This window comes from Leptidea sinapis, chromosome 35, assembly GCF_905404315.1.
Source record: "Leptidea sinapis chromosome 35, ilLepSina1.1, whole genome shotgun sequence".
NCBI classification, from domain to species: Eukaryota; Metazoa; Arthropoda; class Insecta; order Lepidoptera; family Pieridae; genus Leptidea; species Leptidea sinapis.
Genome location: NC_066299.1, coordinates 1659387 through 1687292, shown reverse-complemented (window position 1 = coordinate 1687292; position 27906 = coordinate 1659387). Strand labels below are relative to the sequence as shown.

General features: G+C 33.2%; 1 protein-coding gene across 8 annotated transcripts in view; it reads left to right on the top strand.

The window, feature by feature from the left end:
• Positions 1-3217: 3217 nt before the first annotated feature.
• The window catches only part of LOC126975376 (serine proteinase stubble-like), a 62201-nt gene continuing 37512 nt past the window's right edge, over positions 3218-27906 (top strand). For all 8 annotated transcript variants that reach the window (XM_050823246.1, XM_050823242.1, XM_050823247.1 and 5 more), the window contains exons 1-2: positions 3218-3425; positions 23577-23791. In XM_050823246.1, coding sequence (XP_050679203.1) covers positions 23605-23791 — 187 coding nt within the window. In that variant the 5' untranslated portion in view covers positions 3218-3425; positions 23577-23604. The remainder of the gene's footprint in view (positions 3426-23576; positions 23792-27906) is intronic.

Here is a 27906-nt window from a genome sequence, read left to right as displayed (position 1 = left end):
ATTACTGGGCAAATGAGACTTACCATCTTATGTCTCAAGATGACGAGCTTTCAATAATCCTGAATAGCACTGAATTGTTATGGGCAGGGCGTATCAATTACCATCACCTGAACGTCATGCTCGTCTCGTTTCTTACTTTCATAAAAAAAAATGCGCGAGCGAGCAAGCTATAATAGAAGAGTTTCATATTGAGGCTTTACCATGGCCAGTTAACAGTCCGGATTTAAATCCAATTAAGCATATGTGTGATCAATTGAAACAAAGGGTTATAGAGCATGAGCGAGGGGTCTACAACCAAGAGTAGCTAATTGACGCTTTAAAAAATGACGGAGGAGATTCCAAAGTCAAATAAATTTTATTCAATTACGCTTAAAGTAAGCGCTTTTAAATCGTCACTACAAATATTTCTTTTAAATTACTGAAATTACCATATTATGTTCGGAAAAAGTTGAGCTCGTGAGAAGAACATACATGATACTCAACGGCCACTCTTTTCAATCAAATAGAGTATTTTACAATGGCTGTAATATACATAACATAAAAATATAAATTATTTCATAAAAAGTAATAGAGAATTAACTGTATAAATATAAATTAGCGTATATTAGATGTATCAACCTTTGATGTAAATGTGAGGAATTTGATTCAGAGTATGCATGCAAGAAGTGCATTGCTAAGAGAGTAGGACATACTTGTTAGTAAAAAGAAGAAACAAAAGTGACAAGAACAGTATAATTGTCTATTTCCGTTGACTTACTTTTGTTCATGTTTTCCATTCAAAATGGCCAATTTCATTATGAAGTTAAAGAAAGCAATTCATGATCATTATCTTTTACAATAATTGTTAGCCTATTTTTTATGCAATCACATTATTTTGTAGATACGTAAGTTATAAACAGTTATTAATACGTCTAGATAGACACACAGTTGTGAAAACGTCTAAAAAAATTGAGTTAACAACTAACCTCAATTTTGAGCAATTTACGCACACAAGTAGTGTCATACAAATCGCGAGTGTAAGACGTAATATATATAATATTGACACACTTCTTACACAAATTATCTTGCCACAAATTAGGCATATATAGCCTGTGTTATGGGTTGCAAGACAACGGTATATTTAATGCAATATACTTACTTAGACATACATAAATACATTTATGCATCCATGACTCGGAAACAAACATCCATATTCAACCTACGTAGCTTGTCACGCACACTTATCTAAAACTAGCTGACCCAGCAAATGTTGTATTGCCATCATAGTTAACAACTGTAGTTAATCTACCAACTATAGGTAGCTAAAATTAAGTTTGTTTTTTTACCTCCTGAGAAAGTTAGACAGATACAAAGATTCTAATTAGGTACTTTCAATATGATTTCTGAACGACGGGGGACACATCAAAGGAAAAACAAATTTGTTTTTTTTTTATTCCGAACATTTTCATATTTATTCACCTTTTAATCCTTCTCTGGACTTTCACAAATAATACAAGACCAGAATTAGCCAAATCGGTCCAGCCGTTCTCGAGTTTTAGCGAGACTAACGAACAGCAATTCATTTTTATATATATAGATTACTGTCCTGTTTTAATCCGTTGTCTAACAGCAATAGACTCTATCTAGACTCATAAATGATCTAAGGTTAATGTCTGCTGTTTTCGTGATAGAGCAACAAATCTTAGTCCTTACCCCTTATTTTGTTTTGAGTAGTATAGTTAAATTTAATTTAATAGTACAATAGTTAAATTTCACATAATTCATTGAAATTGGCTTCTTACATTACGATGACATTTGTTACAAAAGATGCTACATCTATCTACATAATTAGTTTTGATATATTTTAACCGATTTGAACCACTTGAAATGAAACAAACATATTGGTTTATGTGTGAAGTAGCGAAGCAGTAATGTGTAAGCATTATTGTTTCGGTCTGAAGGGCACCGAAGCTAGTGAAATTATTGGGCAAATGACATCATCTTATGTCTCGAGGTGACGAGCGCAATAATTGTAGTGCCGCTTAGAATTATTGGGTTTTTCAAGAATCCTGAGCGGCACTGCATTGTAGTGGGCAGGGAGTATCAATTACCATCAGATGAACGTCCTGCTCGTATCATCCCTTATTGTCATAAAAAAAATTAATCCACCATTTCTGAGATCAGCAGGAACAATCATCACACAGACACATAGATAAAATTGATAAAACCTTAATTATATAAATCAGCATACCAAGGTATTTTATAAGTTTCATTAATGAAGTAGTATAGTTTTATTAGGAACTACTTTAGATAAATTAGTGAAGACCCCACTCAAACCTAAGCAGATTCAGTTGAGGTAGGTAGGTATTATACACTTTTGATGCAATTTTTCTTACTTTATCCATATAAATATTTTATATCCAAAAATAACTCTCCTGTAAATCTTATTACTTAACTGCAGACTATTATAACGATATGCGCGTGTCTAGATAATTACAACAAATTTATTCTTGTGTTTAAATGGTATTTATTTAAATAGCGCAGTAAAAAATACTGGTATATTTACCATTTGCCGTTTCATCGAAGTACAACTCATTAAACTGACGTGAAATGAATAGTAATAAAAGTAGTTTAAAAAAATTAAAGAACACGCTTTGGTTGAAAAGATAATGGTTGAAATTTAAAATGAACATCAAATCCTGCCTTATCGACGATAAATAAAAAAAATATATAAACAAAAATCTTATTTTGCAAATTGAAAAATGGAATAATGTTATCAAATATTGTCTGTTGTGTATTGTCATCGGTCCTCGATAAATCTACGAAGTTTGAACGTATTACCCAATCATACTAAAAATCTATTTTCATGTATAGATTTTTAGTAGGATTGGGTACCTACTTATTAGGAAGGTAAACCTTTTAAGCCTTGCTCAAGCTACTTCGTAATATTGCCCAGTAATTAATAAATATTAGAACTATTAAATTAAAATAAAATAAGTCTACGGAACTCTAAAAAGTTCATGTCAAAGCCTAAATGAAATAAAGATGTCACTAAAGAATTCACTTATCGAAAAAATCTTTAAACAAGCACTCAACAATTCTCTAAAAGCTTCCTCACGTTCAGATAAGACAACCTTTTGCAAGAAAAAGTGACCGGAATCAGAGTAACGAAGCGAAAAATAACTGTTGGAAAGTAATTTATATTACTTGGCGAACGAACTTCCAAGCAACGCGTTTAGTTCGTAGTGGCGCGCCTGACGGTCAAGGCTCCGTACGCCACTCCGGAAAAATAAAAAAAAACAAATAGCGCGCGTTTTTAACTGTCAAACGTCAAGCGATTTATTTAATTATTTTTTTAAAATTTCTGTTTCGAGTACAAAGTAACTGTATAGTGCACTGGATAATGAGCTCGTGATAGTGGCTACGTCTGGGAGACCGTTAAACAGGTGAATATTCATATTCCATTGTCTTTGTTTTACAAATCATTTTACTTCAAAGAAATACGCGAATTTATTACACATTCAAATTCAAATACCTAAGAGTAAAGTTTTTATAGTCTGTAGATTTATGGGAGCATAAACTAGTAAAAATATTTTTAATTTCTGTTAAAGCAACAATAATTATTTTAATTAAAAAAGGTATGATTCACTCTGTGGTAAAGTCGAAGCATTTTGTTTTTTTATCATTGCACAGCAGAGACGGGCATAACGGCCTGGCAATCATAGGTTGTTGATCTTCCTGGGCCCGCGAGGAACCAACTTGTTTAGAGGGAAAACCAGATCACATAATATTGTCTCATTCCCTCGCAGGATACAGATAATTAGTGTTTTAATTACATTCCGTAGACCTTTACTGTCATTATAGAAAATACAGGCTGGACATTATAATACATTCAATGATTTATTAGTTCCTGTCGATAACAAAGACAATAAAGTATTGTATATCCAATAATTAATATTATTTAAATTCAGTATATTCAATTACACTCTTAAAGCTTTTTCTAATCATAATCAAATAAAATAAATTTAATTTGTATCACCGATTAAAATGATTGAATGAACAATGAAAATTTAAATATTTAAGTAATAACAGTTCAAATGATTATTTTCACTTGAAAAATTACACCTTAATTATGAATGACTTAATAATTCAGTATTAGACACGTAAGAAATACGCTCCTAACTAGTTCAAGGGTTCGTGAAGATATAACTTTAATACCTATTTATTAAAATTATTATAAATATTCTACATTATGATACTTGGAAGATATAATATATCCGTTGCAAACGTCCTTTGCTTCGTAAATAATAATGAAAAAAAAAAACTAAAGTGCCTTGAAAAATTTAAAAGTACACAATTTTTTATCTCTATAGCTATAATATTTTCAAATCTCAGATTACATCTACAATGTTTCGTTGTTCAATAATTATTGAAATGGCTATCTTACAGACGCTTTGTGATCAAAGAATTTCTTTTTTTAAATCGTGGGCTACGGATTAGAACAGTTTCTTTATTAAATATTGACCAAGCGACCGAATTTGGCCGTGTTACAATGTCGTGCGTTCCGTTGTACGGTTGTTAGCCGAATGTAGGTCAGTGAAATGAACGAAACACGGTCCCGTACGGAATCCGACCTGACCGCATCTACGACATTCTTTTCGTTAAATATTTATTGCGCGGGCTCTATTCGCATATTTGGGCTTAGGCTTTATGGCATACATTCGATATGGACTTGTAAAAACATATAAAAGGATCAGAGATACAGTAAGCAATCAAACCCAATCAATAAGCAAATTTATGAACCATAAACCCATAAGCGATAGTCTAGCTTATTTACATAACATTTTTTTCCCCATAACTTGGGGTTGATTTTGTAATCGGGTATATTGAACAAATAAAGATCTTACTTACTTATTTACCAACTTAAAAAAATATTTTAATATGTTTCATTTATTGTATTTTGTATTGCATTTGCAAACTGATTGTTCTTCAAAATAAAAAAAGTTGTCTTGGTTACATTGTTATTCAAATTCTCCCTAAATATTATACTCATGTCCGAATTGGAGTGAGTTCCATACAAAAGTTTCACGTCTTTCTTTTAATTTAAAAAAAATATTAATTTATATCATTAGAGTTGTAATTCAAATATTGTTTTTCAAGATAGAAAAGTTATTTTAAAACTTATTCCTATTCAAAAACGTGTAGACAAACGTATTTGTGATAAAGTTTACTGTAACATAAAAGACTTTCTAAATGATAATACCTTGGGGAGTGGACTGATCGCCCCCAGAGCTATTTAAATGTCAAATTTAAATGTAAATCAATAAATTCTATCTATCAACACGAGGCCCACTGAATTTCTTAAGTGCGTTCTTCTTATAACTATGAAAACTGTGTGTTATTTTGATTTTCAAGTTAATTAAATTACCTTATTTTTTTTTATAATTATTAACGATTTGTGTTGCGTTAAATAAAAAGTGAAACCTAATAATAAAATTTATTTATTGATTTACTAAGCATTTAACAAATACATATCGATACATTTACAAATATAAAGTTTACATTATGTGCATTAGAATTGTAAATACCTGCCCTGCATTGAGAAATGCACAGCATTGACTAAAATAACAATAATTGTCACTAGAATTATATTGATGTAAAACTATATTATATATTCAAACAAAATAAATCTTATAATTATATTAATTATATTGTATAACAATACCAATATTTTTATTACTTTTAAGTGCATATTATAATATCTATTGTTTAAGATTTTTTTTTTGAATGGTTTTTCGGTATATTTTATTTTGATTTTTAGTGAATCTGAAGTACACTTTAGTAATAATTTAAATAAATTAACGTAACCGCATTGCAATTTGATTACAGACAGAATTTCTGCCAAAGAAATTACTATGACTCGTTAAGGAGTTCCATTGACATCATATTCGACTATGACCATTATTTGACCATAACTACGATACTGTAGGTGGCTCAAATATCTGGATAGCATAAAAAAGATTCGGCCGGGTATCGTTACTTGAAGAGTTCCGTTACTTTGTCATGGATCCCATAATCAGAAACTAAAAAAACTCACCAAACTACCTTTGATATAATATATCCTTTCCAATAAAAAAGGAATATCGAAAGGAGAACTTCTTCCTTTTTGGAGTTAGGTTAAAAAAGAAATAAATAAGTCCCATGGATTAATATTTTCCGTGGTGTGGGTATTGACTAAATAAATTAGTCTTTCCCCTTTGGCAAATTTATATTGGATTATCTCGAGTTGAATCTGCAGAAAACCACCACTACAATTTGCTACCATACGATAGCACAACATCAAACATGAATATAAAGAGAATCTGATACAATTAATCTTCTCACTCAACACATATTGTCAGCCAACAAGAAAATAATTCTTAAGTCTTCTCTCTTTATTACAAAAACGATGCCTTGTGACATTGATAAGACGCACCCCAACCATGACTGACGTGGAATAATGACCACGTCGCACTTTTTTAACCACTTGTGAATCTTTTTTAGAGCTATGAGACTATGTCACTTTTTGTGATGAGTGTCATGATTGAAAAGGATTTTTCAACAGCATTTTGATTGAGCCACTCTCTCTAACTAACTTACCATTCCCTACGATTGGTTTAAGGTATGTCCTGTATATCTACGGTAAGCACCAAGCTTCAGGTCTTCCTTGAAGATACACAAAAGAGTCCTAGGGAATATTCATTTCTCGCAATATTTTTTTTTGTTTCCTTATTTCATTGCCTTCGTAGAAGACTGGATTTAACAGCATTGACAGCCTTAACAGAACTAATTCTCACAGCGCTCGGCCGCTCCTGTCATTTATGGTCTTCGTCACAGAGGATATTTTTGTATATCTAACGATATTATGATATACAAATAATAATAATATTGATTGTTTGCCTGGCTTTTGAAGAGTCTTAAAAATAACCGATGGCTCCATAGAGCCTTCGTGCAAGGCAGTCACTGCAGTCACGTTTTTTTACAATCTATTTCATTATTGTTATTCAATATTTACCTCAAAAAATATATGTTAAAGGGCGGGCAATTATCGCAGTTTGTAACATAAAAAAACGCGTTCCAAATTTGAACTCAAAAATAAAATAAGATTAGTTCATCTTTTTAATGGTTTATTGGAGCCGCGCTGAGCGTTTCAGCCACTGTCCATTTTTACACGCTTTTTATTAGCTTCACCTGTATAGATGTTTGTTTGTAACCGACTCATTCGCACGCGATTTTGACTCACTTAAATCGGCAAGATCTTTCGTTCAAATTTCGTAGATTTATCGAGGAACGATGACATTACATAATTTGATAAAATTATTCCATTTTTCAATTTGCAAAATAAGATTTTTGTTAATTTATATCATTTTCATGTATCATCGATAAGGCAGGTATTGATGTTAATTTTATTTTAAATTTCAAAATAAGTTTTCTATTTTTAAATTAAATGTTTCTAACTTTTAACAAAATTTGTGGTTACTGTTATAGGTACAGCTGTTGTCATTTGTATACCTCACTTTATGCAACAACCTTTTTCAACATAATATTCTTTGTGTGACGGTATTATATATAAATTTTGAGGAAATGAGTAATATTACGACTTACGACCCAACACTAAGGTGCTAAAACTTGCGTCTTACCTCGAAATAAATTAAGAGCACCAAAGTGCGAATGTAATTATTCATCAAGAGTTCCGTACATTAAATGAATAATCGTATTTAAACACGAGGGATTTGATAAATTATATTGTATAATATAATGTAATACAGTTCTACAATTATTACGCCTAAGGAAAGTTGGCTGTAAGCCTCTACGAAAACGTTCCAGGCTATATATATATATAGAAGAAAAAACTTTGTACCCCATTTTATATATTCTTAAGCGATATGCGCACAAGGAGGTTGTGAGGTTTGTACCAGTGAAAGTTTTACTGGGAATTAGTGCAGTAATCCGTAATGTATTATTGGTAACTATATATACACATATACACACACACACACACATACACACACACACACACACACACACACACACACACACACACACACACACACACACTCACGCCTTGTTCCCGTCGGGGTAGGCAGAGACAACAGAACGCCACTTGCTTCTATCCTTACAAGCCTCACGCGCTTCCTCTACATTTATTACTCTTTTCATACAGACTCGTCGGTTCCGAGTGACCTTTCCTTTTCTCAAAACGTCCCCAATTAAGTCGATAAATGTTACACAGGAATTACAGGAGAGTTGCCGGCCTTTAAGGAAGGTGTACGCGCTTAATAATGCATGGAAATAAAGGTACCCGTGTCGTATTGTCACGGAAACACCGCACAAGGAAGCTCATTCCAAAGCTTGTAGTACGAGGGAGAAAGCTCCTTGAAGCCATATTATGAAAAAAGCTAGCTAGCTAGATAGCTTTGACAGATAGACCGTTTTTTTATGAAAATAAGGTACGAGACGAGCAGACGTTCAGCTGGATGGTATTTGATACGCTCTACCCATTACAATGCAGTGCCGCTCAGGATTCTTGAAAAACCCAAAACTTCTGAAGCGCTCGTCACCTTGTCACATATGATATTCAGTCTCATTTGCCCAGTAATTTCACTAGCTACGGCACCATTCAGACCGAAACACAATAATGCTTACACATTACTGCTTCACGGCAGAAATTGGCGCCTTTGTGGTACCCAAAATCTAGCCGGTATCCTGTGCAAAGGAGCCTCCTATTGAATTTAAATAAAGGACCTTAACTTTAGGGCGGTAAGGTTTAATTTGCATTGAGATATTAGATAGCAATTATAAATACATAATATATACAGAATTGAGGACAGTTAAAAGTGTTTTTTGTATGGAATTGTGTATATTGAATATATTAAATATCGGTGGTTTAAGATGAAATTGTCGCCTGACTCAAAGTTTATGATAAGTATAACAGGATGCATAAAGTGTAACCCCGTTCGCGGTCTGCGAGCGCTACGTGCTACTTTCCTCCCATCTGAGTTAACGACCTCACTAAACCTGCTTATCTTGACTCCTAACTAATCGCTTAACCTATTTACTTAAGTTGAGATCTATACAGCGATAGACTTAGCTTAGGTTTACTTACGTAAAGCTGTCTTAGCTTTAGTATAATTTCAGCTGCCAAATGACAGTAAAAACTAATTCAGAGACTATGCTAAGCTTACACTCAGCTAAGTTTTACGTAAGTCTGAGCAAAGTGTAAGTACGCTCTATAGATCTCGGCCTAATTTTTGATTAAAGTTTCTCTTATTCTACCTAAATTGAACGTAATCGATAAGTATTATTAACAATACAAAGTTTATATAAAATTCTAATTAAACAGTCACGTTCAATTTATGTTAGTTTTCCTTCAATCAAGTCGATTAAGAGGATCGTTGTTCAAGTGGTAAAGGTGTCGGCCTAACGGGGACTACAAGGGACATTCGTTATTTTATTGTGTGTATTGAAGAAGTCAATTTCCCGATATAAAAGATATTAAAATTTTAATTAAAATACAGCAGGTTATTTAATTAATTAATATATATATTACAAAATAGTAGGCTGTTAAGGTCTGGAGCCCAAGCCTAATATCAATGTCGTATGATTAAAAAAAAGCGGCGGGAAACAGGTCTTGTTTTTTCGTGTGTTTATTAATTTCTTCAAATTTACTAAAATTGTTAAAAATGTCCATGTTATACTACTATTTAATTTCCTTGCAATCGAAATGAAAAGCAGAGTTTATAACTCGTCCACAAAACCATTTTATCCTCGATATTACTATCAGTCTCGGATAAAATATGGTTCGTTTTGTGCACTCTTTGTAAAATCTACTATTTAAATTAGATGCTGTAAAGGGTCATAATAATCTATATTGCCATAATATGGAGTACAATGTATTGTACTCAATTGGATAAGGATTCATTCATGTATTGCTTAAAATCTATTCGTAAATTAGCCATTATTTCTCGTAAAAAGTAAAGGATAAAAATTGTTAGAAATTATTAGATTTTTTTTTATTTGTACTAGTGACATGACCACTGTATGTACTTGTTAGAATAAGGCAACCGAATGGATTTTTCATAATTAAAACAAATTTTTATGATGAGAATTGGCAGAGCTGCTGGAATCGTCAGAATCCAATATCTGTCGCCTCATTGAGTGCTTTTATTTGATTTATTTGAGTGTGAGTGATCTGCAGAATTGTTCGAAATTATTCGCGCCAATGTTTATTTATTCATAAAGGCTTACCAACTAAATACAATTTATTAACTTATGCACTAAGAATTAAACAAATATAATAAAATAGTTTAAATGTACTTAAATTATAGGTAAGCACAACATTACTATAAGAAATACATGTGATATCTTAAAATCTAAAATCTATAAATTAATGTTATACGAAGCCTTCGTGATGAAGAAAATGGCAACAGTGTCAATGACACCTAGGTGCCCCATTTTTTTATGGAAAAGGAGGATAAACGAGCGTACGGGACACCTGGTGTTAAGTGATCACCGCCGTCCACATTCTCTTGCTACACCAGAGGAATGACAGGAGTGTTGCTGGCCTTTATGTAGTGTTTATTTTAGTAGTATTGTAATTATTTTGTCTTACATGAAAAAAAGCACACATACGCTTTTGAGTATCACGTAAACACGAGAATCTCTGAGGGAAAAATTCAAAGATATTCATAATATGACCATGTACGGCCAATATATTTATAGGAATCTCCTGCACGTACATAAACATTATAATTTATACTGTAAAATAAGCGACTAACACAATTTAAACACTAACGGGGGCACTATATCCCCCTACTAGGCTCTGTAAGAGAAACAATTCTTTTGCATGCAATGGTATTAAATTTTACAATAAATTCCCAAAAAGTCTATCTGAATTATCAATAAATAAATTTAAATCTTTTGTTAAGCGCAGACTTATATCGAAGGCTTATTACAATATTGAAGATGACGTAAACGATATTACAATATGGAATTGACACACACTTTTACAAAAATTATCCTGCTCCAAATTAGGCATAGCCTGTGCTATGGGTTACAAGACAACGATATATTTAATACAATATACTTACTTAAACATACATAAATACATATAAACATCCATGATTTTGAAACAAACATCCATATTCATCATATAAATGCTTGCACCTACCGGCATTCGAACCCGGGACCTCTAGCTTAGTAGGTAGGATCGCTAACCACTCGGCTATACAGGTCGTATAGTATTATAGTTGTTTTTTTTTATGAATATTATGGTTCAGCCTTGTATTTTTTATTGGATTGCGTTATTAAAAAATATGTAAATGTTTAAACTTTTGTGTAATTTACATGTATCTGAATTGTATTTTTAGTGACTGACGTTGACGAGCAATCTTTTGATTTTATGTCAGTAAAATATTTTTGACTTGACTTGACTTTGAGTATTCTATGATCAAGAATGATAAACATCAAGCACTAATTACTGTTCAGTAAACCCGCATTCGACCTCATAAACTTAACTCTGATTTCTCGTTACTATTTATTTCACAAAAAACGAATGTTTTAAAATATTACAGTTGCGTATATGCGACGCAACATGCGGGTAGATTACAAAATCAATTGTTAGAAACTTTATACTTGTAGTAAGCCATTGTTAGTGTTATTTTCATATACATATGTACGAAACAATCTAAAAAGTGTGACTCTTATTTCGTTAACGGTCCTAAAATGATGACGATGAAATAACTAAAAACAAGTCGAGTTTTGAAATACAAGCGATACAATACTATAAAACTCAATTATTGAAGTTATACTTCTTTAGGCACGTTATGAAAAAATGTTCAGAGTGAAATTTTAAGATGCGCGCGCATCACTGTAACACAAAAGTAACAGGTTGAAGTTGATTCCTAAAATTTTCTTACGTTTACGTCAATCGCTATTTTTTTTACCTATAAAGATGCTTAAACTACTTGCATGGGCTACTTGTGGCAGGATGACCTACTAGGCCTACTACCAGACACTGCATGCTTTTTAAAATTAAAGTTGTTATATTTTTATTATCACTAATAAAATGCTCGCAAAATACCTTTATTTGAACGAAGTTCCTTACGACAGGCTTGGAGGGGATAGGGATTTTGCTGCGCGACCGAACTGAAAAAAATGTGATAGTAAAACCGTAAGAAAAAATCCGTGGAAAAAAGTGCGTGGAATAAAACCGTTAAATGAGACGTGCGCAGGCGCGACAGTCGCATACACAAGCGAGTAGTGTATATATTATCAATATTATTATATTAATATATGATAACGATTATAGCAATATTAGAACGATTTTTTTTGCAATTTGTGTCGATTCTACATTAGCCGAAGGAACTTCGTTCCTACCTGGTGTCCCACGACACCACATCATTTTTATTTATTTACGGTGTGTGTGGATTGTTGCATTTTTGTACTCAATAACTCTTGTTTGCTATACATTTACCCCCTTATTCATAATAGTCTACTAACTTAAAGCATTGCTAATTCTCACTCTGCCTTTTTCTATTGACCTAAGTCAGAATGATAAATAGCACTCCCTTAGTGGCTATTTTAAGTTAGCGGACCATTATGAATAAGGGGGTTTATTTTTTGACTTACTCGTGTAACGCATTGGCGTTTGAGTATTTTTGTTGCATCACTTTACATAATATTAAGTATAATGTAATTAAAATGGTTTGTTGCATCAATAAAGCTGTAAGTGTTGATTTAAAAGACCGGCATTTCGCTTGCTTTTTGCGTGCGCAAAAGCCCCATCCAGTCCAACGTCTCATATATCCATTAAAAGTTCTGTGTACTTCAAATCTTTTTTTAATACTTCGTAGGGGGTTCTTATTAATCTAACTTAAAAAACATTAAAAAAACTTAACGACTAACTTTATTATAGACTTTTTGTATGTAACTTTGGCCCCAGCGTTATTTGAAATAACTGACAGTTGTTTGGCAGTAAGAGACAGATCGCACACCGCCAGGATAACATATTAAATTAATTTGTTTTTTACCAGAACAACGATCCAGAGAAATAAAAAAAAATAACATTGAGAAGCAGTGCAATCACTTTAGTGCTGCCAATCGGACAAATTACGACTTAAACCTCATAAAAGTCACTCAAGACACATTAGATACATCATGGGGAAAACATTTACAGATTGTTCATATCATTGAAATTAACTCTTTGCCTAGATCATTTATACGTCTAGATAGACTATGGCAGCTGTGAAAATATCGAAAACAAATAGATTTAAGAACTAACCTCTATTTTGAGCAATTCACGCACACTAACACAAAGCGTCATACAAATCGCGAGTGTAAGACGTAGTGACAAGCACACTAAACTAATATTCCTGGCCTGTTTTTATCGGTTGTCTAACAGCAAGAGACTATCTAGACGTATAAATAATTATCTATGCTCTTTGTTATAGCCAGTTGTAAATATTTATGTCATATTGTCAAAGATAATCTGTGGATCTGCGGTGGCCATTTCAATATTAATCGGTTGTGTCCAGTCTTCAGATACCGTTAGGAGAAGCGGCGCTGTGGCGAGCTATACAGTTGCTTCCGTATCTGTACATCTTATCTGACCAGCTATTAATATATTAGTTAAAAGCTATTGCGTGATTTAATGGCTTCAAACTTTAATAATATGATTTATTTCTGTTATACTTCTTGTAGCATATTTGGGGAGAGGTATTGAGTGATTTTATTACAAATATGTAGGTATTCGGGGGTCTACTGGGTTATAAGATCGGGGAAAACGTCAAAGTACTTGTGAATTTTGTATCGACTTCTCATGCTGCAGTCACACTGTCGCGATCAGGAGATTATTTGCGTTTCAGCAACATGTCTAGACAAGGAATTCATCAAAGTTTAAACTAAGCGCTTTTGAATCATCACTATAAATATTTCTTTTAAATTACTGAATCTACCATGTGTTTGGAATAAGTAGAGCTCGTGAGAAGAACATACAAGAAACTCAACGGCCACTCTTTTCAATCAAAAGAGCATTTACAATGGCTGTAATAAACAAAACAAAATAGTTTGTTAGGTGCTGCATCCAATCTATAAATTGTGTAACGTAAAAGCGTTTTAAATACCAAATATTTCATATAAAGTAATAAAGATTAAACTGCATAAATTATCGTTGGATTCATTAATCTTTAGAGCTTGAATTCATTGTTTGTGTAAGGATGATGAACATGATAGTCGTGATTACTGTCATAATTAGTAATAGCATCCAACAAATACAATGATCTGTTAACTATCAGTCCAACTATCGAGTACCTCGTTTAACATCGTGGCTGATCTTTTTCCTCGGTCATTTTTGTGATTGTTTTGTAAATAAGAGACTTTCTAATTCTAGCACAAATTAATACTTATCCGGTAGTTCTCATTGAGCCAGAATTACGAAACAGAATATCTATAAGTGATTTTAAATCCAATCTATATATATAAAAATGAATTGCTGTTTAGTCTCGCGAAAACTCGAGAACGGCTGGACCGATTTGGCAAATTTAGGCCTTGAATTGTTTGTGGAAGTCCAGAGAAGGTTTAAAGGGTGAATAAATAGGAAAATGCTGCTAAATTAAATAAAAACAACAAATTTGTTTATCCTTTGATGTGTCCATACATAATTTCTATGAGAGAATTTATTGACGCACGGTTTGACAGTTCTGCTGTCAAACAATTTCATTACGACAAATAAAAACATTATTTTATTTAATATATACAGAACAACGTCTGTCGGGTCAGCTAGTTTTGAATAAAAATATTTGAATTTGAAGCAGTTTGTGTAGACAATATTTAAGTGTGTGGCGTGTAATATCTGTTATAAGGAAATGGCCTGCGACCTTCGTGAGGCGCAGTCGAAGCCGTGGGTGATATGTCAGCCTCGTCCACTTTCACACGTAACGGTAAACTGACACCAATTATGCCCCGCCGACACTGAGCGCCTTAGATTCTCTCCGCGTATTATTACCAGTCCTATATCTCGTCCAGTGGACCGAATTCGAAAGTAATTCATTAGGTATATACATATCATCACATGGGTGTAACTTACAACTAAAAAAACGTTAGCGTCTCGGGACGCCTCACAGAAGTGATAACTTAATCTAAATTAAACTATTTAATATTGAAATTGCATAACTTGAAAAGTTTAGGTTATTACTTAAATTTTAATAATAGTAATAATAATAAGCATTAAATTAATTCCAACAACCTTCAAATACATAATAATATAATCTTATGACTACGCGTATAATATAAGATATAAAAGTTATGTTATTGGAACCCCACTGTGGGTATAGGCCTCCTCCAGCTTACTCCATGTATCCCTCTTCTGTTCTTTTCCTCTCCATTCTTTTCCTACTATTTTTATTATATCATCTACCCATCTGTTTCTTGGGCGGCCTGTTTTTCTTTTGCCAGATGGTCCTTCTTGCATTGTCGTTTCTACTGTCCATCTTTTGTCCATGAATCTCGCCACATGAACATGATGAATTTTATGTATATTAATATGAAAATGTAAGGAAAGGTTATTTATTATTAATTAATTAAATCTTTTAGTGTTTATAAAATATTTTTTATACTTGGTTACAATTCTCGAATATGTACATTAGAATTTTGTGTATATACATTTTTAGTACCATTATTTAATCCTATAAAAGTAAATTTATTGAATTAGGCGTTACTTTGCGGAAATCCATAATTATACAAATGATTTAAGTTTTCATGCCAGATTTTGGCGAGACAACACGTCCTGAGGATGGCTTTTGCCAGATTTTGGCGAGACAACACGTCCTGAGGATGCCTCGTGTAGAGGCGAAACACGTGTCGAATTGTTTTTAAAAACAAATATTGGCGGAATTAACACTAAAGAAAAGTTAAATCATTTGTTTCCTATAAAAGTAACAATTGGTTAGAGTGAGAGAGTAGGAGCCTGCCTACCGCTGCCGTATGCATGAAAGAAAGGGAAGCCAGACAGACTAGCTCCGTAACGCGTTACGTTACGAAGCGGTTTACTTTCCTATAAGAAGTTATCACTTCAAAAAGCGGTGAAAAATGAGAGGTTACTCTATTTCTGTATGAACAATCTGCAATACTGACTTTTCATTATAAAATACAACCAAACTTTGTTTGTAAGACGAGATGGGGGAGTATTTTTTTGCACATAATACGCAGTTAATTTGACTGTTTTTTAGTCTGTTCCTGGTTTTCTTACACTTATGGAACTTTATCTAGAACGAGTTAGGTCTATCAATAACGGCAATTAATGAATTAAAGTATTTCATGTGTCAGTTATTACAATTGCCAGCTCAGCAGTTTGTTTGGTTTAGTCCCCAGGAGCTGTTGACTCGCGGACTCATAAAATCGCTTGCCTCTATGAGTGAGTAGTGTTTTGACGTCACAAAGGTTAGCAAACTTAACATTTCAGAAACTATATGTCACATTCATTTTTTTCACCAATTTGTTTTGTTTTTAATAGAGCATACTGTACCAAAAATAAATATTTGATTGTCATCTCGCTTTACATAAATTCGTTGCGCGTTAGAATTAATAACTTTTTCACATTACTTTAAGTGGAATGCTTATTTTATGTGTGGACTCAATAATTTATACAAATAAAATAAAGAAGTTGTTATTTGTGCACGCATCACGAAAAAGGATAGATTTACATTAAGTCTTCTAAGTCTTATTCCTAAGACACTTGGCTCTTATTAAAAAAATATTGCGATATCTTCATTAATGTTTTAAGAATACTCTCTAGTCTTCTTAGTCTTCTCTAGTCTTAAATATTGTCGTTTTGGACAAACAAATAGTTAAAAAAACTATTCCTGCACAGAGTCTAAACTAATACATCGTACGTTTAGGTACATTGTAAATAAACATACCTACCTGTAAACAAGAATTTGTTATGTTTTAAAAGTGATAACCGTGATAATTCTAGGATTAATAGAAAAATTAAATTTGAAAACAAAATTTTATGAACGATGCGGGACTCGAACCCACGACTTCTGGTATTCCGTGCCAGTGCTCTGCCAACTGACATAACTGTTATAAAATCTTGTATGCTTTGTTCAACTCTCAGGTTGTGGCTTCATCTACAGGATCTACTTTAAAGTTGATAACCTGCTCAACCCCAATATTTGCATATTAGGAAATTGACTTGGGGTGTCGCTTTTAGTTACCTTAAAAAAATAATGAGTATCTTTCGTAGGCATTTTTTTGTAAAAAGTTATCTGGAGCATTCCAGTATTATACTATAACGGCGGCGGCGTCGTGTGCCGGGTTGTCTCGTTCCTCAATCATGTGCGAAGGGAACAATGGCTGGTCCATGCGTCAACTCGTGAACGGGTGCTGCTTGTGGTGCTAGGTCGACCTATTAATTGTTATAGTTAATAGATCAATAGTATTTGATGGATGCGATTACTAATAATGACAGTAATCACGACCATAATGTTCACAACACATCCTTACACAAATAATGAATTCAAGCTTAAGAGTTTATGCATCCAATATAGGATAATTTATATTTATAGAGTTTAATACTCTATGAAATTTTTGATGTTTTTACTTTGAACACGATTCATATATACAGCACCTGATAAACTAATTTGTTATGTATATTAAAGCCATTGTAAAATACTCTATTAATTAAAATGAGTGACCGTTGAGCTTCTTTTATGCTCTTCTCGCGATCTCTCTACTTTTTCAGAACATATGGTTGCTTCTTCATCTGCAGTCCCCCTGAAAACGAGATCTGGAAAGGTCTTGAAACGTCGGGTTAACTAAAATAAAAAATGTAACTTTTTACGCAAATATCTAATGTAAAACCGTTACAATTACACGCGTCTTAATCCTTTATAAGTGTTTTATTTCAACATATGGTTGATTCAGTAATCTAAAAGAAATATTCATAGTAAAGTTTAAAAAGCGCTTAGATTAAGCCTAAATGAATAAAGTTTACTTGACTTTATGTAACTTCACAAGAAATCTGACATTAACATTTGTAAAACCGCATAATATGCGTTTTGTTTCCGGGAGTCTCGCTAAATGAAAAGATTAAGATGTCTCCGGTGCGGTAAGCGGTATAATTAATGTTTGTAGCGGTACAGGTTAACTTAAATCCGTTAGCACTGGCGCCGTACTCGAATGCGACAAGGCATATCTATTTACTTTATTGGCTTCCTTTATGCAAATTAAATGTCTTTGAATCTCGTTTTCTGTATCTGAGGTTAAAACTTCATTAGACAGAATTTTTAGTCCTAAATGAAACATTGAAAAGATGATATTTATTAAGAACTTGGGTATTAACATACACCTGAACTTGTCAAAAATTATAAAGAAATTTGAATAAATAAATTAATATTGATACACTTTAACACAGATTATCTTGCCTCAAATCGATATATTTAATACAATATACTTACTTAAACCATTCATAAATACAAATAAACATCCATGACTCGGAAATAAACATTCATGTACATCACATAAATGATTGCATCTACCGGGATTCGAACCCGGGACTCTCTGTAGGCAGGGTCACTAACCACTGGGCTACAGGTGTTTAATCTACATTAAATTACTTAATTATGTAAGCAACCACGGGCTTTTGTCATTCAGGCAATCGTTCACAGTGTAATAAGTCTTTTTAATTAAAATATTCTTGAATATTGATTTAAATCTATTAAAGGGCAATTCTTGCAGGCAAATAGATATTTTTTTATAAATGCGGACACCCATTCCCACAAAAGAAGAATGTACATTTTGCAGACGATAATAATCACTATATCAATTTATCTATGCAAGGTCTCTCTCCGCTTTCAACGCTCTTCTCGAAGCCAACCCTGCTTTTGTATTTGCGGATGGATGGCAGACGATTTTAACTGAGTGCTTGCGTTTTTGCCAGAGGAATGGATGAACGGTATTTGGATATTTATCAATTGTTAGTTAATTAGAGTAAACATTGTATTAATAACTACTATTTGCGTAATATGTTTAGATTTTAATTTGTAATTAATAACTTACTATAATATTGTAATTGGTTCACGCTGTTTTATTAAAGTATAAATAAATAAATAAATCTAACGACATATATAGAACAAAGAAAGAAATAAGAATGTTTATTTGAAACATTTATATTATACGTTTTAAAAATGGTTCCAACTGTTTCATACACGTAATGTTATCTATATATATAAAAATGAATTGCTGTTCGTTAGTCTCGCTAAAACTCGAGAACGGCTGGACCGATTTGGCTAATTTTGGTCTTGAATTATTTGTGGAAGTCCAGGGAAGGTTTAGAAGGTGAATAATAAGAAGAAGAGAAGAAGGTGTGTTCGGAATTAAATAAAAACAACAATTTTAATTTTCCTTTGATGTGTCCCCCGCCGTCCGATATTTGTTTTGTATGGACATATTTTCTATGAGAGAATTTATTGACGCACGGTTTGACAGTTCTGCTGTGAAACAATTTCATTAAAACAACAGGGAGCATATTTTACGACATAATTCTTGATGTTATGAAATATTATTGACAAATTCATAAAAAACAGTATTTTATTTATTATATACAGAACAAAGTCTGTCGGGTCAACTAGTTATTAAATATAAATATAATAACGTTAAATGATGTGTAATCAGTCTAGGCTTGCATTAGACTTCAACGCGCAACCAACCTTTGCCGTGAAGAACGTCGAAAGAAACAGCTTTCAGGAATTCAAATATAAGATTTAAATTCAATTATGGAACCTAAAAAATTACCATCCATTCGAAATGGAAGCGTCGGACCTGAGAAGAACGGGCGCAACAAACTCAGCAGGCTTTTTTAAATAAAATTTCATCACAACATAATATCGTACAATAAAATTTATTTTTAAATAGCCTGAGGTCTGTCGCTCCATTGCCAAATTTGCTATTATCGTCATACGCTGGTGTATTTGTTAAGTGATATGCATGTACAATACATGTATAATATATATCTTAGCATAGGACCCTCCCTGGTATTTTATTCCGATTCCTGGTATAAACTGGTATATTTTATTCCAAAATCAAAATATTTACAATATAAACATGTTTTTGGAGTTACTGAAATTGAAATGTAATAATAATAATAATAATAAATTGTTTATTTCTTTAACAAAAAGTACTTAAAAACTAGGGGCAGGTGTCTCCCGTTAAGCTTATCGCCTGTGTTGGGAGTCACCGCTCTTTAACCTTTATTTATAACAAACAAAATTACATTATACTTAAGAGTTATTCATACATGTAAAAGTTAACTAATAAAAATATAATTTTGACTATTTTTTTTTTACAATGCAAATTACACAAATGAAATAATATGTACTTTAAAACTATTTATGAAAGTTCTACCATTATACGTTACGTTACTACTATATATAAAATAGACATGATCAGAGAAAGGGGAAAGAAGGGAAATGAGTGTTTAGTGTGCAAGTGTGTGTGTGTGTGTGTGTGTATTTATATAAATATACTTGTAGCATACACAACTAGCTACTCAGCAACTGTTCTACCCAGTCATAGGATTTGGGTTCTAACCAGTTAGATGTAAGTTTTTTACATTCATATATGTTTTTTGAATATATCTGTAATTCTTTATTTATTAAATTATATAATTTGGCAGAGCGCTTATTGAACTGTCTATCAGCAAAAGTTGAGTTTGACTGAGGAACTACTGCCACAATGTCTTTTCTTCTTTTTTGCAGGATTTTAGGGTCATAAGCGAGGGATTTATGCTTTCTTGTAATAGTGTTTGTAATATATAGTTTTCTAATTGTAGGTATTTTAGTTTCTTTATATATATAAGCTATCCGTGGGAAATCTGCGTTTTTTAAAGTACATTGTTTTAATAAGATTACGTTGTGTTCGTTCAAGTTCAAGGAATTTTGTTTTAGAGGCCCCACCCCAGATCGTTCGATCGAACGATGTATAGAGATCTCTTTCTCTTCTCTTTCAGGAGATCTTTGTCTTCCAATTTGGGGCCAGCCGGCACCCTCGGTACTACGTATCTTAATGATTTAAAAATCCAGGTTAGTTTTCTCAACCTCTGCATTATGTAGTCTATTTGTGGATGCCAATAAAGTCTCTGATCCAATATGATACCGAGATATTTAGTTTGAAAAACTTTCTGAATGTATGGGCAGTTACAATGTACGATATTAACGCAGTCGTGAATTTGTATTTTGAATTCTCTAGCAGCTTGGGCATCGTTATATAAACTGTAGCACATGTAGTTGGTCTTATCTGCATTAAGAGTAAGTAGATTCATATTTAACCAAGTGTAAATTTCACGCAAACCCACTTCAGTATATTTCCTTACACTGTCCCACGAGTCACCAGTGAATACTATCGCAGTGTCATCGGCATAATGATATGAATATGAATCAATGTGATAATGATATGATAATATTCGAGTGAAATTTTTCAAAAGTACGTCAAGTTTGATCGAATAGTTTATTGCTTTGGTCTGCACAACTGACTATCATCAAGTGACCATAAGTTTTGCGGTCAGCGGAAAGAAGGTTAAGTTAACCTCAAAGAATTGAGTGATAAATAGAGCGAACAAGTCTAAGGCTGAGGTTTAAAGAGCGTACTTCAACTTTGCTTAGACTGACACACTTACACTCAGCAAAGTTTTACGAGAGTAAAAACTTTGCTGAGTGTAAGCTTAGCATAATCTATGATTTTCTTTTTATAGTAATTTGACAGTTGAAATTATACTGACCTTGAGCTACGACAGCCCAATGTAAAAGTCAAGTTCGCGTTTCATCACAATTAGCTTAGTTTTACGTAAGTAAAGTCTGAGAAAAATCTAAGTACAGTTTAAAGAAAGCACCCTGAACTTTTACTTGTACGTGACGTATGGCTTCCGGGTTCCGTACCGCGCAAATAAGAAATCTCAATTTGAAATTAACATTAAATACTTACGTTAGGATGTCTTAATAGACGACTTCAAAACAGAATAAATTTAACCGAGTTACACGGTTAATCGGAGAACTTTATGTTAGATTTTCTACTATATTTACCACTATTTTATGGTTTTTGTTATTTAAGTTCATTATAACGTTTCCGTTGAATACACTGGTCTATGTTTTTTTGCCTAACTCGCTACTTCACCGGACCATTTCATTAAATAACATTGTTGCAGGAAATGATTATTAAAACTTATGAATATAATATAATAATAATAATATTGACACACTTTTTACACAAATTATCTTGTCCCAAGTTAAGCATATATAGCCTGTGTCATGGGTTACAAGACAATGATATATTTAATACAATATACTTACTTAAACAGATTCATATAAACATACATAAATACATTTAAACATCCATGACTCGGAAACAAACATCTATATTCATCATATAAATGCTTGCACCTACCGGAATTCGAACCCGGGACCTCTGGCTTAGTAAGTAGGATCGCTAACCACTCGGCTATACAGGTTGTCAAGCAATGAATGAATAAATATAAAATGTATTGCAAGCTACAAAAAATAAAACTAAACTAATTTAAATTTCTGGCATTCTTGCTTCGCACAACCAATTTGTAGAATCAATTACCGGTTGTAGTTTTCCCGAACCGATGTGACTTAGATACTTTTAAGCATAGAGTATAACTTCTCCCACCTTAAAGGCCGGCAACATCTCTTAACCCTGGTGTTGCGGATGTCCATGGTTGTTCACCACTTCCTATCACGTGAGCCTCTTGCTCATTTGCCTCCTCTTATAAAAAAAAGTAATCGTATCATTCTAATTAGTATGTGTCTGTCTTTCTACAAAGGACTGCAGCTTTTTCCATTATGGTCAGTTCAGGATTTTCCTTCCTTACGTTACTCCAGATTTTAGGTATTCTTGTCACCCGATTACTAGTCTTCCTCATTTTTTTACCTTGTAGTAGGTTGCATGTTCTGCGCAGTGCCATTTTAATTATTTAAGGCTATATTTTTATAATAATCTTATCTATTCCCGCTATTTTATTTCTAACATGCTTAATTTCATTCTTTATTGGCATACACTTCATTTTTGTAACTGAAGTGATAATTCTTATGGGAGGGTAAACCGCTTCATAACGTAACGCGTAACGGCGAAAGTCTGTCTGGCTTCCCTTTCTCTCACGCATACGGCAGCGGTAGGCAGGCGCCTTCTCTCTCACTTTAACCAATTTTTACTTTAATAGGATTAAATAATGAACATACACAAAATTCTGATGTACTTACATAATCATGAATTATGACTAATAATGATATATATTTTCTTATCAATAAAAGATTTTATAAATAAATAATCTTTCCTTACGTTATTATATTAATATACACACAATTTAAGTGCAAGTACAGTATAACCTAAGCTTTTCTCAAGTTAAACAATTTCAATATTATATAGTTCATCTTAGATTAGTTAATAGTTATCCCTTCTGTCGGGCGTCAGGAGACGCACACATTTTGTTCTTTTTGTGTGACAAACGGTTGTCAAATCTTGATGTTAATGAGTTCAATTTGTTTCAGACAACCATGCAGTATCCCTGAGAGCATCATGGGCCCCCCTATTAACTTGTGGCCGAGCCACAGACCGACGTACGGCGCAAACACTCTCGAGAGTGTCGTGAACAGATTGCGTGGTGTTGTGCAAGTGGGAGTGTTGTTGTTGGTGGTGCAGGTGCTGCTGGGATACTGTGGGGTTACGGCGGGACCTGTGCTGGTCAGTCTGGACTATCTACAAGGTAATACAATAGTAATAGTTTGTATTTCTTAGAGCTAAAAATTAAAATAACCATAAAGTATATTATCACAAGAAAGAGGTAACTCGTTGAATCAAACTCAGGCAGCGTTCGGGTTACGGCGGGACCTGTGCTGGTCAGTCTGGACTATCTACAAGATAATACAATAGTAATAGTTTGTATTTCTTAGAGCTAAAAATTAAAATAACCATAAAGTATATTATCACAAGAAAGAGGTAACTCGTTGAATCAAACTCGTTGAATCAAGTTCCGTAAAATCTTCGATTCATAAATACCACAGTGGCTGAAAACAATGGTTTTCAACCAGTGTATGTTGCCAGTGCTGACTTACAGACCTGGTCGCTAACTATGGGCTATATGACTATAATATTTAATTACTGAATTTACCATATGACCGTAATAAGTTGAGTTCGTAAGAAGAACATATAAAAAACTCAACGGCCACTCTTTTCAATCAAACAGAGTTTTTTATAATGTCATAATATACATAACAAATTACTTTGTAGGATGCTGTATCCAATATATGAGTCGTGTTTAAATAATATAAATTTAAATAATTTAATTTAAACAATAAATAATTTAAGTAAAAAAGAATTAAATGCATAAATATAAATTATCGTATATTGGATGCATCAACATTTACAACTTGAAGTGATTGTTTGTGTAAGGTTGCTCCGTTAACATAGTGGTCGTGATTACTGTCACAATTAGTAATTGCATCCAACAAATACAATGATTCATTATCGATCGCCTTTTCAAGATCGCCGGAATAGGGGGGGACGTCTACCGGCTGATGATGATGACGATATTATCACAAGCATACCTCCTACGTAGAGAAGGGGCTATGAATCGATAAATCGAGTTAGTAATGGACTTATTCCGCTCTCCTTACCTAAAGAGTAGATGGAGAAAATCATTGGTCATATTTACTTAACACTCAGTAACTCTATAACTGCTCTGAGTTACTGAAGTCTCTTGTAATCAGTCGCCCGTTAAGTAGCCCTATTCTCGTAACAAAGCGAGATTAGGATCGAAGCCTTATGTCAAAAAGTTAAATTTCCTCTTCTTGTAACTTGTACAATTGTGACAGTATAACCATTTCTTTTTCAGTGCTTAAATTATACTGTTTCACAGATTCGGGACAATCTATGGCATACATTTTGTTTATTATATTACCGTAATTGCCAAACACTACAGTCACACTAATGATAACAATAGTTGACTTACTTCTCGTTAGTTTCGGCTAGTTTTACAACGACGCTATCTACTAGATAAGGTTGCAAGTAGTTTTCCGTTCAATCAAAGGCATTTATTTTCTCAAAATTGATTCCTTAAGAATTCTTTTTGATGTCATTTCTTATACTACTAGATACTACTAGCGCTTCGGAAACAAATGGCGCTCTGAGAGAGAAGAAGCGGCGCAAGAAACTCTCCCAGCATTCTTTTTTTGCGCTCTTTTCAATAAAAATATACAATATTGTACAGTCGCTATAAAATAATCACAATCTAGTCCCAGGCTGTCCGATCATTTAGATATTCAGCAGTGGAGTAATAGGATTTACGACAGAGCCATTTTTTTATAAAACATTTAAATTTATTTATAGATAATGCCTGAACAGTGGCTGGGACTTTATTGTAGAAGTGTATACATTTACCCTTAAAGCTATTATGTATCTTATGAAGCCTACTAGAATTAGTTACAAACAATCCCTTATTTCTAGTGTAATAATAAATAAAATCACTATTAAGAGCAAAAAGCTTAAATCTCTCATGTATGAATTCTAAGAAAGAATAGAGTTAGTATTTGTTATCTAAGTACTTAAGTGCGCCATTGCTATGTAGATGATATCTTTGCCGCCTTTTTGAGACTTGTTTTGAAAACATCGTGTGGGCGTAGGGATCACTCGATAGTAAGATAACCCTCAGTTCCAACAAAATGTCCCACCAACTGATTTTTTTTCTAGTTCGAAAGATAGTGTACTAGATATTCAGTCAAATATAATTCATATTGACTTATAATATTCCCTTTATTCTAATTAGAAATATGGGGCATCCGTTTCTTGCTACTTCTTCTCATTAGCTCAACCCTTTTCGAAGTAGCAGTAGAATCAATAAGTGATTTTTTTTTGTAATGATTTAATTACAAATGTAAAAATTTCAGTTTTTTTTCCTATACTTGTAGTATAAAACGGCATTACTTGCCAAATTAGATAGTTTTAGGTCAACGGAAAATACACTAGAAGTTTTAATTTCCTTGAGAGTGTTGAAATATACTAATTTGCGGAATAAACGGCCGTACCTACCTTTGATTTTTTCACAGCTTCAAGAAACTGCAGATTTAATTATATGGTTTTAATTGCAACTAGTCCACGCGTTCCCAAGTTTTTTTTCTATTTATTTACTAGCCATTCCCGCCCGCTTCGCTAAGCGAACTTTAAAACGAAATAAAGTAAATTTTATTCATATTATAATAAATACAATAAAAAAATAGCCCTAATCCATCTAGAATAAATCGAATGGTGGTAGTTTCATGTCGATACGATCAGTGGTTTAGGCGTGATTGAGCCTCAAACAATGACCAATTTCATTAAATGTATATAGATATAGATTGTAAGGAACAAAATATAGGAATATACAACACAAAAGCACTCTTGGGATTGTGCGAAGTTCCGGACGCTCTACATTCCGATTAACAATAAAATAATTTATACAAATTAAATTATTTTTTTTTTACAAACGATGCGGGACTCGAACCCGTGACCTCTCGCATTCCGTGTGAGCGCTCTTCTACTGACTCAACGTTCGATTGACGTTAGGTGCATAAATCTTGAAATGTATTTGCTCAAATCTCATAAATTTTGTTTTTATTTAATTTGTTTAATTAATCCCAGAAGTGAGGGTCACTTATAAAAACGAATATTTAAAAAAATAAAATATACTAAATAACAAAATATAGGCAACAGAAAAAATCACAAACCAAGGAGTACAATTAAAATTGTTTCAATCTTGTTTGCGAACGAAGTCACTAATCCGCCGAGAAAACAATAGAACCGGTTCAGATAAAGGGTCTAGACAGACAGACGGACGGATGGATAACAAAGTGATCTTTTAAGGGTACCGTTTATTCCTTTTGAGGTACAGAATCCCAAAAATTGCCAAAACCACCTCATTTCATTAAGGGATGCTGAAGTTCTTTTTTTTTAATTTTCAAGCTTCCCATTTGAATGTGTGGCATTCCTCCACATCGCAGTTTCCAATGAACATTCTGCCACGTACAAACAAAATTATGAAATGATCTTCAACCTTCTGAAATCTGCAAGTGCTCCCGCTAGAAAGCTATAAGACGATGGCATAATAAACCATCTTACAAACCAAATGAGGATCAGAACTTGGTCAGAACGTAGTGTGCTATACGGCACTTCCGATTTTGGCGTATCTTAAAAATCTAGTGCATTGCGGCACTGGCCGATTTCAGAAGTTTAAATCAAATCAAAACCACTTTATTCATGTAGGTCACGGAAATGACACTTATGAATGTAAAAAATGTCTTTTTACGGTGTTTCCATCAAGTGACCCTTATGGTCGCTTGTCATCTTTCATAAGCATTAAAAGCTCTGCGTGATCATACAGAAATGTGTCACTAACAAATTGAATTTTCAAGTATAACGTCGCCGTAATGTATTTGTTGGATACCGAGTGGCCGCCAGGTGACCCCCTTGTCGAGGAAGTGAAAGTATGTCTCGTGCGCTTTGTTTCCGAAATGATTCTGTGTTAAGTGGGTCGCGGGATAGCGAGGTCAAGGAAATATTTGCTTGTCGCTAAGCATTGATAGAGTTTTATTTTCTTTAATTGACGCACGTACGTAGTAGGTATATTGTCAAAGCGAAAGTTACAATTTAACTAGTGATATTATAATTAAACGGTATATTGTCAATCGTCATGAACAGTGTTAATTTGTTTTTGGGACCTACTAGTGACAAAGGCCCGTTTCGGTTCTGGCACTTCCCGGCCGCTTCCGCGGCACGCTACGCTCGGATCGTGCGTTGTAATTAACTTTATATTAGAAGGAGGATGGCGAGAATGCATGTATTTTGGGA